The following is a 17,253-nucleotide window of genomic DNA, read 5'->3' as shown; positions in this document are numbered from 1 at the left end:
TCATTTTCCTCCGTCCTAAGATGGAAATAATGGATGCTACTTTATGTTGTTGAAAGATTAAGTGAAATAATATATTAGAAAGCACTTAGGACAGTGCCTTGCACCTAGTAGTTAATAAAGGACAGCTGTTGGTTAATATGTCACTTTAATTTTTTCCATGTTCAGGTAAATGTAGGTGCTTTATTTTTGAAAAGGGTAAGTTAAGGGTTGGTTTTCTGGAGTGGACAGGAAACTTAATAGAAAACCAACACAATACATTTTACAGTGCTTTGGTAGTGTGCTTGTTTGGATTATGTTTGAGTATTCAGGTAAGCATGGACATTTGAGCCTTTATTTTAGGATTTTAGTAATTTGCAAGAAATGCCAAGAGATTAAATTAGCAAATATTTATTGAGATCCTGGGATATACAAAGTATTTTTGAAGTGTTAAATACAGTTCCACTATTTTGAGGAGTTGGGGCAAATAATGCAAATATCTTCCTCTAAATTAAGCCATAGTTGGCAAACTAAAAAAAATATTTGTTTTTAAGTATTAAAATGAAAAAAATTTTCAAGCTTTGGGTTTAAAACAAGTCAAATTATGCTTAACCAAGTTCCTGGAGTTAAATTCTTCTTAGAAATTTTTTCTTTATTTTCTTTATTTGTTTTTTAAGTAGACTCTGGGCCCAGTATGGAGCCCAGTGCGGGGCTTGAACTCATGACCCTGAAATCAAGACCTGAGCTGAGATCAAGAGTCGGATGCATAACTGACTGAGCCACCTGGGTGCCCCTAGAAATTCTTCTTTATTAAATAAGGGAATTAATGGTGTATTGCAGGTTTTATTCAGTTCACTTTAAAAGTTTTTTTGGTTAGAACTCATTTAACATTTTGAAATATTTGCATTGGGAAGTAGTGAACTTCATGTCTCCTTAAGCATTTGAGCACATTCTAGGTTACCTTTATTATTATTATTTTTTTAAAGATTTCATTTATTTGACAGAGAGACACAGTGAGAGAGGGAACACAAGCAGGGGGAGTGGGAGAGGGAGAAGCAGGCTTCCTGCAGAGTCAGGGAGCCCAGTGCGGGGCTCGATCCCAGGACCCTGGGATCATGACCTGAGCTGAAGGCAGATGCTTAACCACTGAGCCACCCAGGTGCCCATAGGTTACCTTTAGACAGGAAGACTACCTGAAAGATTACTGCTTTGGTTGGGGAAGTTGAACTAAAGTCTTTTTCAACTTTAGTATTTTGATCCTTAGGAAAAAAAATGAGGAAAGGGCATACATAAGTATTTAATGAAATGGGAACCAGAGGTAGCGTATAAATATAATTAAAACATTTAATTTAACCAGTCATTATGACAATTTAATGTCATTTTTTACTTTCAATTAACAAACATTTTAAAAATTAAAAAGAAATTCTGATATGCAAGATTCAGTATGTGGATAGCTGGGGCCCTCCTTAGTCTCTGCTGTGCATGTGTATTGCCTTAGCCAGGAATGTGAATGTCCCAACACCCTGCAACTTCAGGCTATTAGAGCTGTTGGCCCTCCTAGTTTGCCTGCCATAGAAATTATTACTTATACCAAAATTGTCACTTATACCGATGACCACTCAGTGTAGTCATTGCCCGACTGCTTTAAATCATGTGAGTCTCTTTTTATTGTGACCTCAAATTTGGCAGTCCTCTCAGCCTGACAAACCATCTGAGCTTGCAGGTGGAGGATACAGGAGTAGAGCAGCCCCAGACTGACACAGACTCCTAATGTTCTTACCCAAAGTTGAGCAGTTTTATAAGCATTCTCAGATTGTTATATGCCTGTGGTTGATTTCTAGAGTACTGAAATGGTGGTTTTTGTTATTTTGTCCAACTGAATGGTTGCTTTTTGGGGAGGTTTATTGACCATAGTCCGAATTCCAGGGATTTTATTTTAACTTCCTCTGTATCTCTGTCTTCTTCTTCCATACTGTATCTAGGTTCCTGAGGACCCAGCAGATGACAGACCTGGAATTAGAAAACTAAATATTAGATTTATGTCCTCTAACAGTCTCACAATAGCAATGCCAGTGCTGTTATCATACATATGATTATTGAAGCCATATATACACTTTTTGCTGTGTTCTTCCTATTCAGTCCTCACCTTTAAATAGTCAAATATATTTACATTGTCAGAGAATATACATACTATACGCTCTCCCTTCCAACCTTCATTTTATTTTTGCTGTATGAGTAACTACATGTTGTATGTTTGATACTCACCATTTGTTCTTAAGCAATTTCTATAGTCAGTTTGGTTTTCTCATGTGCTCTGTTTGATTTTTTGGCAAGAGCTCCAAAGGCACAGTATTCCTAGAGTTTTTGCTCATTGATAATAGTTTGTGGCCATTATTCCTGTTATCTTTGTTGGATATAAAATCCTGTTCTTTTCTTGATTATTTTAAATATATTACTCCATTTTTTGTCTGGCATGAAGTGTTGTGATTGAAAAATTTAGAGTAGTCTAATGTTTTTTCAATTATAAAGGCACTTAGTGCATGCCTACATCAAGGTTCTGCAAACTGCTGCAGATGGGCTGACTGCCTGTGTTTGTAAACACAGTTTTAGTGTACGCAGCAGCCATGTTCATTCACTTACATACTGTTTTTGGATGCTTTTGCTATACAGTGCCATAGACACTATTGAAACCAATGAGCATGGTCTAGACACTGATATTTGAATTTCATTTAACTTTCACCCTGTGGTCTGCAAGCCTAAAATATTTACCGTGTTTTATAAGAAAAAGTTTGCCTACATCTGGCTTAGATGCACAAAGGATTTTTCCCTCTTTAAAGTTCAGTAAAGTTCTAGTAATTCATACCAGACTGTTTCGTCACATTTGCTATTCTCAGGTCTGTTTCTTTCAGTACAGTGGTTTCAAACTTTTTCTATTTCTGGAAAGTTCTCTTGTTTTTGAGTATCTGATCTATTTTCAATATTTACCAGTTTCTCTTGAATCTTTTTTTTAAGTAATCTCTTCACCCAACATGGGGCTTGAACTCACAACCCTGAGATCAAAAGTTGCATGCTTCACCAACTGAGCCAGCCAGGCACCCCTTGAATCTTCTATAATGTGCGAAAATATTCCTTCTTTGTTCTGTTCATTTAATTTTTTGTTCCTTCTTTTTTGTCTATTTCTGAAACGATTTTTTTTTTTTTTTAATTTTTTCTGTGTTCTTTCAATTCGTTTCCCTCTCTTCAAATCCTGGTTAAATGGTTTAGTATCAGTGTCTAAGCTTGCTTGGAAATAGTGTGTAGTTGTGATCTCTTTTTGTGGACTTACCTTTTGCAGTCTTATTGTCTGTAGAAAGTTAGAGGTTTAAAAAAAATTTTTTTAAATATTTTATTTATTTTTTTTAAAGTAGGCTCCACATCCAATGTGGGGCTCAAACTCATGACCCCAGGATCAGGAGTCACATACTCTACCGACTGAGCCAGCCAGGCACCCCAAAAAGTTAGGGGTTTTATTCTGCGCACGCGCTCTCTGTCTCTTTTTGTTTCTCTTTTTTGCTTATGACTGTATGGGCTCTGATCTAATTTCTGTTACTTTTTAATGTGAAATTTGTTTTCCTGAACTTTTAGGAGGAGGTTTGGTTGAAGACAGTTTTTGACTTAAATGGAGCTTTCTGTTATTTTCTGTGTTCAAAAATATGGAGTATTTGAGTACTTATTAACATTTTGTCTGTCTTTTGGATCTATATCCCCACCCACTCCCAACTTCCTGCTACCTGGTTGGTATTGTTCATAAAAACTTTTTGCAGGTGTTTATTTTAGTAAAATTTACATACTTTGAAACACAGATTTTAGCTTTAAGTTTTGACAAATAGATCCACACTCCATCACATATATGTCATTTCTTTTCCCCAAGACAGCTTCTATTCTAATTTGTTTCTCCTTAGATTATTTTTCCCTCTGATAGAATTTCTCTTTAATGGTGTCATCAAATATGTATTCTTTTGTGTCTGCCATTGCTCAGCATAATGTCAGAGATTCTTTCATGTTGATGATAATAATAGTTGTTTTCTGTTTTTGATTATTATTCCACTGTGTGAAAACACCACAGTATTCATTTTTCTGTCCCTGTTTCCAGTTTGGGGCTATTGTAAATAAAGCCTGACAGGAACATTTTTGTAAAAGTATGCTGTGGACATGTTTACACTCTTAGATAGAAACTTAGAAGTGAAAAAATTATTGGATCAAGTGCTGAAATGTTGTTGAATAGAAATTTACCAAAAACCTAACATTCCCATCAGGAGAATATGAGAATGTTTGTTCCACATCTTTGCTACCATTTATTATTGTCAGTCTTTTTTTTTTTTTTTTTTTAAAGATTTTATTTATTTATTTGACAGAGAGACACAGTGAGAGAGGGAACACAAGCAGTGGGAGTGAGAGAGGGAGACGGAGGCTTCCTGTGGAGCATGGAGCCCGATGTGGGGCTCAATCCTAGGACCCTGGGATCATGACCTGAGCCGAAGGCAGACGCTTAATGACTGAGCCACCCAGGCGCCCCTATTGTCAGTCTTTTTTTTTTTTTTTTTTTTAAAGATTTTATTTATCTGAGAGAGAGAATGGGAGACAGAGAGCATGAGAGGGGGAGGATCAGAGGGAGAAGCAGACTCCCCGCTGAGCAGGGAGCCCGATGTGGGACTCGATCCTGGGACTCCAGGATCATGACCCCAGCCGAAGGCAGTTGCCCAACCAACTGAGCCACCCAGGCGCTCATCAGTCTTTTTAATTGTTGCCTTTCAAGTAAATGTGGATTAGTCTATTTTAATTTCAACTTGCACTTCTGATGGTGAATTATATTGAGCATCATTTCATTTCATGATTGGCTTGTGGCCAATCATCTAGCTTTTATGAAGTGTCTTCTCAGGTCTTTTTAATTTTTATGAAGTCGAGTTACCTAGTTTTTGCTTTTGTGGTTATTCTTCATACAATATCATGTCCTCTGGATATAGTTGTACTTTTTCCTTTCTAACGTGAATTTCTTACTTGTCTTTCTAATTCCATGCATGAACCTCCAGTAAAATGTTGAATAAAAGTGGTGAGAGTAGACAACCTTGTCTTATTCTTGACCTTAGGAGGAAAGCGTGTAGTTTTCATTATACATTATGATGTTAGCTGTGGGGTTTTTGTAGATGTCTTTTCTCAGGTTTAAGAAATTCTCTTCTATTGCCGGTTTTTTTTTTTAGTATTTTTATTTTGAAAAGGTGTTGGGCTTGGTCAAGTGCTCTCTTTTTCCCCCCCCCACATCTTTTTGAGATGATCATATGGAATTTTTCCTTTATTTTTTTAATAGGGTGTATTATATTGATTGATTTTTCCTATGTTAAACCAGCCTTGCATCCCTGGGATAAAACCCACTTTGGTCATGATGTGTGTTCCTTTTATAAAGCTGCCAGAGGGACGCCTAGGTGGCTCAGTCAGTTAAGCATCTGCCTTTGGCACGGGTCATGATCCCAGGATCCTGGGATCGAGTCCCGCATCGGGCTCCTTGCTCAGCAGGGAGCCTGCTTCTCCCTCTGCCTGCCTCTTACCCTGCTTGTGATCTCTCTCACTCTCGCTGACAAATAAATAAAATCTTTAAAAATAAGTAAGTAAATAAATAAAATTGACAAGATGAAGAAAAGTGTTGTTGTTTTTTTTAATCTGCTGGATTTGGTTTGTTAGTATTTTGTTGAGTATATTTGCATCTGTGCACCTAAGGGATATTGACTAGTAGTTTTACTTTTCTTGTAGTGTCTTTGTTTGACTTTACTATCAGAATAATGCTGACCTCAGAGATTGAGTTGGGAGGTGTTCCTCAATTTTTTGGAAGAGTTTGCAAAGGATTCGTGTTATTAATTCTTTAAACATTTGGTAAAATTCACCAGTTAAGCCATCTGGTTCTGGACTTTGCTTTGTGGGAAGTACCCCCTGCCCCAAGATTTTATTTTTAAGTATTTTCTATACCCAAAGTGGGGCTTGAACTCACAACCCAGCGATCAAGAGTTGCATGCCAGCCAGGCTCCCCCGGGAAGTTTTTAAAGAAATTATTATCAGTAATTCAGTCTCTGCTTATATGAGGCTTTGGATTTTTTTTTCTTGAGCACATTTTACTTGTGTCTTTATAGAAGTTAATCCATTTCATCTAGGTTATCTAATTTGTTGGTGTCCCTTAAAATTGTGTGTGTGTTTTTTTTAAGATTTTATTTATTTATTTGACAGAGAGAGGGAATACAAGCAGGGGGAGTGGGAGAGGGAGAAACAGGCTTCGCGCCCAGCAGGGAGCCGATGCGGGGCTCGATCCCAGGACCCTGAGATCATGACCTGAGCCGAAGGCAGACGCTTAATGACTGAGCCACCCAGGTGCCCCACCTTAAAATTGTTTTTATTTCTGTAGAGTTGGTATTAATGACCCATCTTTCACTCCTGACTTTGATAGGTTGAGGCTTCTTTTTTTTTCTTGGCTAGTCTAATTTAAGGTGTGCCAATCTTGTTGATCTTTTCAAAGAACAAATTTTTGGCTTCATTAATTTCTTTTTGTTTTGTGTTTTAAATCATCTATTTGACTTATTTCTGCTTTATTCTTTATTTCCTTCCTTCTGCTTCCTTTAGATTTAGTTTGTTTTTCTCTTTATAGTTTCTTATGGTGAAAAGCTTTATTATTGAGTTGAGGTCTTTTCCTAATATAAGCGTTTACATAAATTGCCCTCTGAGCATTGTTTTGGTAGCATCTCATAAGTTTTTGTAGCGATTTTGTTTGGTTTCATCCTGAAGTATTTTCTAATTCCCCTTGTGATTTCTTCTTTGATACACTGCTTACATATCTAAGAGTTTATTGTTTAATTTCTATGTATTTGTTAATTACTCAAGTTTCTTTCCTTGTGATTTCTAATTTCATTCCAGTGTGTTTGGATACCATATACTTGTTATGATTTCGGTCCTTTTAAGTTTATGAGATTTGTTTTGTGTCCAAACATGCAGTCTGTCCTGGACTATGTTATAGATTCTGCTGTTGTTGAGTGGAATGTTCCATATGCATCTCTTAGGTGGAGAGAATTGTTCATGTCTTTGATTTCCTTATTGATTTTTGGTCTAGATGTTCTATTCATTATTGAAAATGGGATATTGAAATATCCAGTTATTATTGTCAAACTATTTTTCACTTTTGTTTGACAGTTTTTACTTCATATATTTTGAGACTCTGGTGTGAGGTGCATATATGTTTATAATTTCCCTCTGAATGTTGCTTATTACATCCCACACGTTTTGATGTGCTGCTGTGTTTTTGTTATTTTTAGTCCAAAATATTTTGTATTTCCGTTGTGGTTTTGTTTTGTTTTCTCTTTTTTTTCTTTCTTTCTTTTTGACTCATGGTTTATTTATAAATATATTTTAAAACTTTCAAATATTTGGTACTCTTTAAGATTTTTTTTTAATTTGTAATTGTGGTCAGAGAACATACTTTGTAAGATTTTAGTCTTTAAGTTATTTAGATGTTTTACATCTCTGCATATGGTCTGTCTTGGTAAGTATTCCATGAGAAATTGAAAAGTATATGTTTTCTTCCATCTCTTGTGTGAGTAGTCTGTTTTGAAAGTTCATGAGGGCTTGACTGCTCCAGCCTTTATATAGACCTTTTTTTTTTAATCCATCTGCAATTTTTTTTTTATTTTTTTATTTTTGGGCATTAGGTTTGAGGGGAAACAGATTTTGGTTGAGAAATAAACTTCTTTGCTGAAATTACATCCTGAAAGTTTTAAATAAGTAGCAGAAGAAGGGGAAGATAGGTAGTTGGTAAACTGGAGCATAAAGTTGCTATCCTGTTTCTGCCACTATGACTTCCTGTGGTAAACCAAATTATTAACAGGGAAGGGAACTATTCTATATTTTGCTTGTTAATGATCTAAATGAGATGGAGGAGGAAATGCCACTACAAGTTCCCAAGAACTAGGGGCACAAATCCATTCATTCTACTGTCTCTGTCTGAGGTACAATCCCTAAGACCACTATCAAAGAGTAGAAGGTAGCTATATAGAGTTGATTTGCTCCTGGACTTTTTCCAGAGCTTTTCTGTCCTACTGTCGCTGATGAACAAGGCAAGCAAGACCAAGGCCACACCCACAACGGTCCCTTCAGATTTCCAGAATAAGTGTTGTTCCATCAGAGCTGAGCGGCGGCTTTTGAATTCATTCCCCTTAGATGAGCTGCGTGTGATTTTCTCCACATACCCTGTGGAACCACACTTGGGTGGTTTTAGCCTGGAAATTAGAACACGGAGCGCATTCTTCTGCCACCACAAACTCTTCACCAGCCAGCACGGTGCTCACTGACAGCTTCTCTGCCCGCACAAGGGCCTCTGCTTGGCAGAGCTTTAAGGTGAGAGCGCAGAGCAACCAGCAGAAGTGGCTGCCCTGGGAGGCTGCACCCGTAGGCATGGAGTGCTCAGTGTCACACCTCTCCGGACTGAGGACTTGCTTGACTGGCCTCGTGCCTTTGTAGCCCTCTGGGAGTTTCCAGATCAGGGCTGTGAAATGTTGAATTGCCTATCAGGGCAAAGGCTTTACTGGCACATCCCCATGGCCATGGCAAGAAAAGCCAACACGCATTTGTTGGGTTGAGCTATGAGCTCACTTGTTCGCACTCTCGTGGCCCTCGGTAAAGGCGTACGCTCTGGTACCGCATCACCTCTGGGGCTGTCCCTGTCGTGGCCATTTTGCCTCCTGGAGCCCTTTTAGACCTGTCAAGTACACCTTTTACAATTCACTATTGGAATGGAGAAAAACCTACTTTTCAGCTCCTTCTTTGAATGCTCTTGTCTTTCTTTCCAGTAAATGCCCACTTATTATTTTTGAGTTTAAAGGACCTTTCTCCTAAGCTTTCCCAGAACGGTCTTCACTCTTTTCATGCGGAGAGATCTAGCATTTTATATATACAGTATGATATGTATACTTACCTGCCAGACTTTTTGATTCTCATGGGCAGAGGTTATAGTTTTCATCCTTAATATTCTAGTAGCAGGTGACCATAGGTATTTAAATTTTAATCAACCAAACTTCGTAAGACTGGACTTACCTATGTGCCTTTAGTCTTTTAAGACCTACTTTACATCAGTGTATTATTTCATAAGGTTTTATAATTTCCATTTAATGATTCTGGGCTTAAGATAGATGAATTCTTGGGTATTTTTGATAAAACTTAAAAAAATTACTGAAATTGATTAAAAATAGTTTTGAGAAATTCCCCCTTGCATTTTTCTATATGGGAATTTTCCTTTTCTAAGGCGTGCTATGCTCAATAACTAAGGAATTAAGACAACATTTATGCACTCTAAATAGGGTTTTAAAGTAAATAATACATGCCTTGAATGATAAATCACTTTAGAAGTTACATGGACTCTTTAGGAGAAAAGGCAGTATTTTTTATTTTGGGATGGCAGTGTAAACTGAGCACCATTTGCTGCTAGGAAAAAAATAGTTGTTTGTAAAGATATTTAGGGACTCCTCTAGTGAATCATTAGAGTTTGGGGTTTTTTGTTGGAGTAGATTACATATATATATATAACTTTCTAAAAGTTTTTAACTTTTTTTCTGTGACTGTTAGGTTGAATTAGTAAAGACACAATGTCTTAAGCTTCTTAATTGGTTGGTGAAGACCCTATCCTTTGCCAGGAATTTCTGCATCTTTAGGAGTTTAGAATGCTTAAATGGAGTTAGACTTTTCTGTGAATGCATTCACTGTTGTGAGTAGTAGTGTTGTTCTCTGTACTTTATAGCCTTTTCTAATTCCTTTTTCATTGTGAGACTCAGGATGGTAAGATGAATGTATTCTTTATACAGGTGAAAAAACAAGTGACTATAGTTTAGCTATGATTGAATTCACATTTCTTAATTCTTAGTTTGGTAATTTTTATATTCTACTTCAGATTCTAATTTAGGGTATGTACTTAACCATTTCTGTGTCTTGGTACAGTTTTGCCAGCCATTAATTTTCTCATCCATAAAGTGAGAGAATTCCAAGTAGATTACCTCATATTTTCTTTCTAATGGGAATTCAGCTTTTAAAGTATCATTATGTGTAGTAGGATCAAATTATCTTATAAATTGAATGATCCAGCTGCGCTTCTTACACTTGTATGATTGTCGATCATTAGAATCATGCTCATGTAATTAATTCGTTCACTGAGGGTTTTTCCACTACATTGTGGAAAAAACCTTCCATATGTTGTTTACTATTTACTAGGTGCTAAGCCTAGCCCAGTGCCTTGAATGTGGTTAAGTGCTCAATAAATACTTGCTGAATGAATGATTTAATGAATGATAATGGTCAGCATGGGTGGAGGCAGCATAGTGCTATGAAAAGAGTGTGCACACTCTTTTTGGTGTTACTCTTTTTTTTGGAGAGGGAGAAAGAGAATCTTAAGCAGGCTCCATACCCAGCACTGGAGCCTGACACGGGGCTTGATCTCACAACCCTGAGATCATGACTTGAGCCAAAATCAAGAGTTGGACGCTTACCTTTTAAGACTGAGTCACCCAGGCACCCTGGTGTTACTCATATTTTTATTAGATTATAGGGTGTAATATTTTAGAAGTTGGTGGGAAGGTTACTTGGGATAATGTGTAAAAAAGCAACCTTTCGCTTAAAATGTTGGTTTCTTATTGTAATCCCTTAGAGACTTGGACCAAGAGATTTTTCTTATATAAGCTGGACACATTTTGGTGTGCTAGGTTTAATTGTAATAACCCTTGTTATTTTTCTCTTATAGTTTTATATGTGGCACTCATAAAGATGAGGCTGAGAACACGGAAAGCTTCTCAGCAATCAAATCAAATCCAAACACAACGTACTGCTAGAGCAAAGAGGAAATATTCAGAGGTTGATGATAGCCTGCCTTCAGGGGGAGAAAAAACACCGAAAAATGAAACCGGCTTGTTGTCTTCAATTAAAAAATTCATTAAAGGAAGCACACCCAAGGTAATGGTTTTACTACTTGTACTTACATCATTAAAATTAAAATTTAGGTGGTTTTCTTTAAGCATGCAAAGATGAGAAATCTAATATTGCTAGTGGATTAAGGGAATGTTTACATTTTTAGGAGTTAATAACATGAAAAATATTTAATGGCCATTCAGGAAAACATTTATTCTACTTAACTGATCCATTTAGCCTCCTTTTTTTTCAGCATAGTATTATGAAAAGTAAAAGAAATTTTTCCTTATTTTATGTGAATTGTTTCTCTCACTTCCATTTTTTTTCATTTCAGAGAAAAGTTAAATTTTCTTGTTAATATTAATACAGTGTCTGATTAGGGAGATGCTTTTTCTGTCTGAATTCTAACACTTTATAATGAATGTATTACTTTATTAAAGAGGAAAAAAAAGTTATTAAAGAAAAAATGGACACTGACTAGGAGTTACATGCTCCACATTTGTACTTTGGATCAACTTCATCTGAGGAAACTCATTTACCCCTCTGAACCTCAAGAAGACAGTAAAATGGGACTAATTCTAACTGCTTTATCTGTCTCAGAGTTGTTTTTACATTAGATGGCAAACAGAAGAAGCAGTTTGAGAAATTTTAACGTACTCTATAAATAGTGTTACTGTCATTCATTCATTGTATGTAATGTAGACATTAAGGAAAAATACAAGATTTTGGTTAAAAAAAAGAAATTTGATAGATAGGTTTTACCTGTGTCTTCTGACTTCTGTTCATATTCTTTTGATCTGGGCATTCTTCTGTTAATGTGGCACCATTGCATAACATATATGATTTTTTCTCCTTTAGTAGTAAGATCTGTCTTTGTTGGTTAGCAGATTTTTGCCCATGTCAACTACACATTCAAGGTTTTCCTATGGAAATTTCTGTCAAGTTTCTATTTTTTTTAAACCAAAATCTTGCATTTTTCATTATGGCTGCTTAAAGATGTTAAATAAGATAGGGCTACTAAAAACCTGTTTGCACACTAACGTCTTTTTCAGTAATTTTGGGGGGCAAGAGTTTTCCTGCAGCTTCAGATTCATTTAATTGTACTGTTAATCATCCAGATTTTTTTTTTATTGTATTCTATAAGGTTATTATGAAAATTAGTATTGGAATGTCTTGCTAAAATCAAGGTATACTGTTCCCCCCCCCGCCCCCAGTTTACTAACCCTGAGCTTATACTGGCTTCTAATTGTTATTTCTTATCTCATTGTCATTAAATCATCTCTTTGATAATATATTCTAAAGTTTTATTGAGAATCTATACAATGCTTGCTTATGTTCAGTATCTTAAGTACAGTGTTGTCTTTTTCAAAATGTGGGTAGGGGTTGGCAGGTAATGTTTATTGAGTATATTTATTAGGTGCTTTATATCTTGTATCTCCTTAATTCATATATCTATCTTTTGATAGTTTAGAGAAGAGAAAAATTTAGGCTTAGTGAATTTCAGTAACTTGAACATGTCATTAACAACAGTAATTGTAATAAATGTCCAGGATAAAAACGAACAATAAAGAACAAATGCAACAGTAATTACTGTCAGTTATTGAGCTATTAGTATATGTCATACACTGTTCTCAGTGCTTTAAGTATAATAACTTCTTTAAGCTGTATGAACCATATGAAGTAGGTTCAATCATCTCTGTATTACAGATAAGGAAACTAAGGCACAGGAAGGTTAAATAACTTTTGCAGGGTTACTTAGCTTTAAGTGGCAACACTGGAATTGAAACCCAAATTCCCTGGCTTCAGGGCCTACACTTCTAACCCACTATGCACTATTGCCTCTACAATAAAGACGATGCTGAGATTTAAACCCAGGTTACATTTGACTCTGATACCTGTGCTCTTTCTCTTATACCATTTTGTCTCAAAGTAGCTAGATAATGTTTTAGGAGCATCACCTATCTTGTGTAAGAATTGAAAATTCTTCTTGATGAAAGCAAATAAGAATTGAATCTTTTATACTACCTTCCCACTTTGTCATTTTATTTATATTCTGTCATCGTTTCAGAGCTTCCTGAAGCTTATTCTTTTTATAGGAAGTTTTTCCCCCTAGTACTTTTTGCATATATCTTCATCTCCTTTAGTCTGACTAGATGATAAACTACATTTCTTATCTCTACAAGTGTCCTTTTTAAAACCAAGTCAGTTAGATAACTTCCTGTGCTGCCTTTTTTCTTTCTTTGGTACCGTTCCTTTTTGTCTGCTTTTGGACTTTTAAAGTTATGTGGTTAGAATTGAACTTTTTAGACAAACCTTCTTGCTTTCTCTTTTGAGCTGTAATCCTTTCTAAGGTATCTGACATTGCTTTCATGCCTGTTTCAGGAGTCTGACTTTCTGAAACTTGCTCTCCTCGTATCCCCCTACTTTTTTGCTCTTCTGTTACTATTATGATTTCTAGGATCAGTGGCTGTTGGTGCTTTCCATTTTACCATTACTGACCCATTTTTATATTGCTAACAAGTTTTAATCTGTATTCTGGTCTTAATTTTGTATAAATTAGCCATGAGAGTATTTAGGTAAACCAAACATAGGTTGTTAATTTATGAACATAAGTATGTGTATTAGTTTGCTAGGGCTGCCTTCTTGCTGTGTCCTCCCACAGTTGCCCCTCAGTCCTTTGTGTTGTCTGTGTTGTAATCTCTTCTTGTAAGGACACCACTCATAACAGGATTAGGGCCTACCCTAATGACCCCATTTGAATTTAATTACTGCTTAAAAGCCGTATTTCTAAATACGGTTATATTCTGTGGGTTAGGGCTTCAACAAATGACTTTGGGAATTGCGGCGGGGGGGGGGGCACGACACAAATTCAGCGCTTAACGGGGTGAATGAAATTTCTGATCTCTTTCAAATCCAGATTTTATGATTCAAATGTTTACCACTTCTCTGATTTCAGAATTAAGAAATTGTCAGCAAGAGCACTCAAGAATTGTTGACATGCAGTCTTTCTGCTTTTAGCATAATGAGATTTCTTTTTTTCTTTTTCTTTTTTTTTTTAAGATTTATTTATCTGAGAGAAAGAGAACGAGTGGGAGGGACAGAGGGAGAGGAAGAGAGAAACTCGAGCAGACTCCATGCTGAGCTCGGAGCCTGATGGGGGGCTCAATCTCATGACCCCGAGATCACGACCTGAACGAAACCAAGAGTCAGACACTTAACTGACTATGCCACCCAGGTGCCCTAGCATAATGAGATTTCTAATATATATTTGAAGTGAAAGCCTCACAGCTAAAATGTATTTGCTTTATATCAGAAACCTCCTACACCTTTCCAAATAGGTGGTTGCTAGAGTTTTCCCATAACAAAATGATCTTTTCCTCTGTTCTTATCTAAATACTGTTACACTCTTGTTGTTAGGTCATCAATTTGCATATGGTTATAATTCTAATGAAATAATAAAATCCTTACTTATATTTTTTTAAAGTTTATTTGAGAGAGAGAGAGTGAGTGAGTGAGCGAGTATGAGCGGGGAGTCGGGGGAGAGGGAGAAGCAGACTCCCCACTGAGTGAGGAGTCGAACGCAGGGCTAAATCCCAGGATGTGAGATCATGACCCAAGCCAAAGGCGGAGGCTTAACCAACTGAGCCACCCAGGTGCTCCCTTACCTATTACATTAAATCAGTGTTTTAAGATCTTTTAAGTATAACCCTTAGAAATATATCTTTTACTATATTCATACATGTGAAACAAAACTCACCCTTAATATATTTCATATGTCTGATTTTTCTTTTTCTTTTGTTTCTTATTCTCCTTTTAAAGGTGATTTTAGGGGGCGTCTGGGTGGCTCAGTTGGTTAAGCATCTGCCTTCGGCTCAGGTCATGATCCTGGGGTCTTGGGATTGAGCCCCATGTCAGGCTCCCTGCTCAGCAGGAAGTCTGCTTCTCCCTCTCCCACTGTGTGCTCACTCACTCTCTTTCTCTCTCTCAAATAAATAAATCTTTTTAAAAAATAAAGGTGATTTTAATACTTTAAATTAATTTCATGATCCACTGATGGGTCGTATCCCTTGGTTTGAAAAATATGGCTAGATGAAAACTTTGTTGTAACTCTGACCTTTGTACTTACTACCAAGCTTCATGGTTTTATTGGGAATTTTCTTCCTTCCTACCAAAGTTAGTATAAGTCAGTCTCTGTAGATGTGTTCTTTAATGACTAGATTAGTAAGTACTTTACCATTTATTATGGCATGAAAAAAATTATAAGTTCAGATTAGATGGTTATACATACATAATCATAACATATACCAGTTAACCACAATTTCACTTATTTTTTCCTGATCTCTAGGTCTTTTATTTCTTTTTCTTTACTTATTGCATTAGTTAGGGCCTCTAGTACGGTGTTCCATAGAAGTGGTGAGAGGAAACACCTCTCTTGTTTCTGATCTTAGAGGAAAAGAGTTTGTTTACAATTAGATATGATGTTAACTAAATGTTTTCATAGTTATCTATTGCTTGTTTGAGGAAGTTCCCTTTTAGTCCTAGTTTGCTAAAAATTCTTAACATGTTGAGTTTTGTCAAAGACTTTTCTCCATCTCTTGAAATGTTCTTCAGATTTTCTTTTATTCTTTTAATGTGGAGTAGTGCAGAAATATTTTTTAATGCAAAACCAAACTTGTATTGCTGGATTTGCTTCACTATGTTTTTTTTTTAAGGGATTTTTGCATCTGTGTTCATGAGGGCTTTGGTCCGTAGTTGCCTTGATTTGTCCTATTTTCAGATTTTGGGATCAAGATTATGCTTGGATCGTAAGGCAGTTGTTCCCTCTACTTATTTCTGAAAGAACTTCTATTGGCTTAGTATTATTTTATCCTTAATAAGTAGTAGAAGTCTTTGTGAGATAGCTTTTATTATAAATTTGATTTCTGTAATATATATGAGGCTGTTTAGCTTTTCTGTTTCTTATTTCAGTTTTGGTCATATGTGTTTTTCAAGGAATTGGTCCATTCATCCAAGTTGTTGAAAGTTGTTGTGAAGTTTTGTGATATTTACATAAATATCAATGTCTGATGGATCTATAATGATGTATCTCTTTTCATTCTGGATATGGATAATTTATTTATCTTTGTTTTGATCTGTCTTGCTAGAGCTTTGTCAGTTTCATTACTCTTTCGAAGAACCAACATATATCTTTGTTAATTTTCTCTTTCCATTTTCTATTTAATTGATTTCTTCTACTTGTTATTTTTAATGTTTTCTTACACTGTTGGTTTGATTTATTTTTACTTTTTTAGTTTCTGGAAGTGGGAGCTTAGATCAGGGATCAGTAAACTTTTTCTGTAACTGTTTCAGATAAGAAATATTTTAGGCTTTGTGGACTGTATTGTGTTATAGCTACTACTCAGCTCTCCAGATAATACATAAATGAATGAGCATAACTTTGGACACTGATTTGAATTTCATATAATTTTCATATGTCATCAAATAACGTTGTTCTTTTGATCCTACTCCCTTCCCCCTCCATCCCCATTTACAAATATAAAAAACCATTCCCAGAGCTCCTGCCTGGCTCAGTCAGTAGAGCATGTGACTCTTGGTCCTGGGGTCATGAGTTCAAGCCCTGTGTTGGGTGTAGAACTTACTTAAAAAAAGTAAAATCTTTAAAAACAGAACAAAAAAACCCATTCCTAGCTTGCTGGACATACAAAAACAGTTTGCTGGAGTTGGCTTCTTGGATTGTAGTTTGCCAGCCCCTTGCTTAGATCGTGGATATTACACCTTCCCCTCCCCCAGTATGTTTTAAAAGTGTGAATTTCAAAGTACTATTTTCCCACACATTCTGATTATATATTTTTTAAGTTTTTATTTTAATTTCAGTTAGTTAATATACAGTGTTATATTAGTTTCAGGTGTACAATACAGTGATTCAGCAATTCCATATATACATCGCCTGGTGCTCATCTGATTATATTTTTATTACCTTTTTTGTGGGTATGTGTGATTTATTCTCTGACTCATGGATTATTTAGAAATGTGTTATTTAATTTCCAGATATTTGGGTATTTTTTAGATATCTTTTAATTGTTGATTTATAATTTAATATCATTGGTCTAGGAATATATTCTGTATGATTTCATTTCTTTGGTATTTTTTGATATTTTCTAGCATATAGTCTATTGTTGAGTGTCCCATGTGTATTTGAAGAAATGTGCATATTCTAGAATTATTTAGTGCATAATAGTGCTGTAACTATTAAATAGATCAAGTTGGTGATAATATTTCATTCTTCTATATCTTAAACTTGTTTTATCAGTTACTAAG

General features: G+C 35.8%; 1 protein-coding gene, 1 long non-coding RNA gene and 1 pseudogene across 6 annotated transcripts in view; 1 reads left to right on the top strand and 2 right to left on the bottom strand.

The window, feature by feature from the left end:
- CTDSPL2 (CTD small phosphatase like 2) overlaps window positions 1-17,253 on the top strand; it is an 80,203-nt gene that overhangs the window by 15,040 nt on the left and 47,910 nt on the right. For all 3 annotated transcript variants that reach the window (XM_045900175.3, XM_045900176.3, XM_045900173.3), the window contains exon 2: window positions 10,772-10,980. In XM_045900175.3, the coding sequence (XP_045756131.1) occupies window positions 10,795-10,980 (186 nt within the window). In that variant the 5' untranslated portion in view covers window positions 10,772-10,794. The remainder of the gene's footprint in view (window positions 1-10,771; window positions 10,981-17,253) is intronic.
- The window catches only part of LOC123861266 (uncharacterized), a 73,655-nt gene continuing 56,667 nt past the window's right edge, over window positions 266-17,253 (bottom strand). For 2 of the 3 annotated variants that reach the window (XR_006795004.3, XR_010405028.1), the window contains one exon: window positions 273-1,986. This is a non-coding gene — a long non-coding RNA (uncharacterized LOC123861266). Of the gene's footprint in view, window positions 1,987-17,253 lie in introns of all 3 variants that reach the window. The other variant, XR_010405027.1, reaches the window with a different exon arrangement.
- LOC123862102 (protein JTB-like) lies at window positions 7,951-8,718 on the bottom strand (annotated as a pseudogene).

Source organism: Mirounga angustirostris, unplaced genomic scaffold (assembly GCF_029215605.1).
Source record: "Mirounga angustirostris isolate CCGP_5_RB_7025 unplaced genomic scaffold, mMirAng1.0.hap1 SCAF_9, whole genome shotgun sequence".
NCBI classification, from domain to species: Eukaryota; Metazoa; Chordata; class Mammalia; order Carnivora; family Phocidae; genus Mirounga; species Mirounga angustirostris.
Note: the sequence above shows the minus strand (reverse complement) of the source record. Positions and strands in the feature narration are given on the sequence as shown.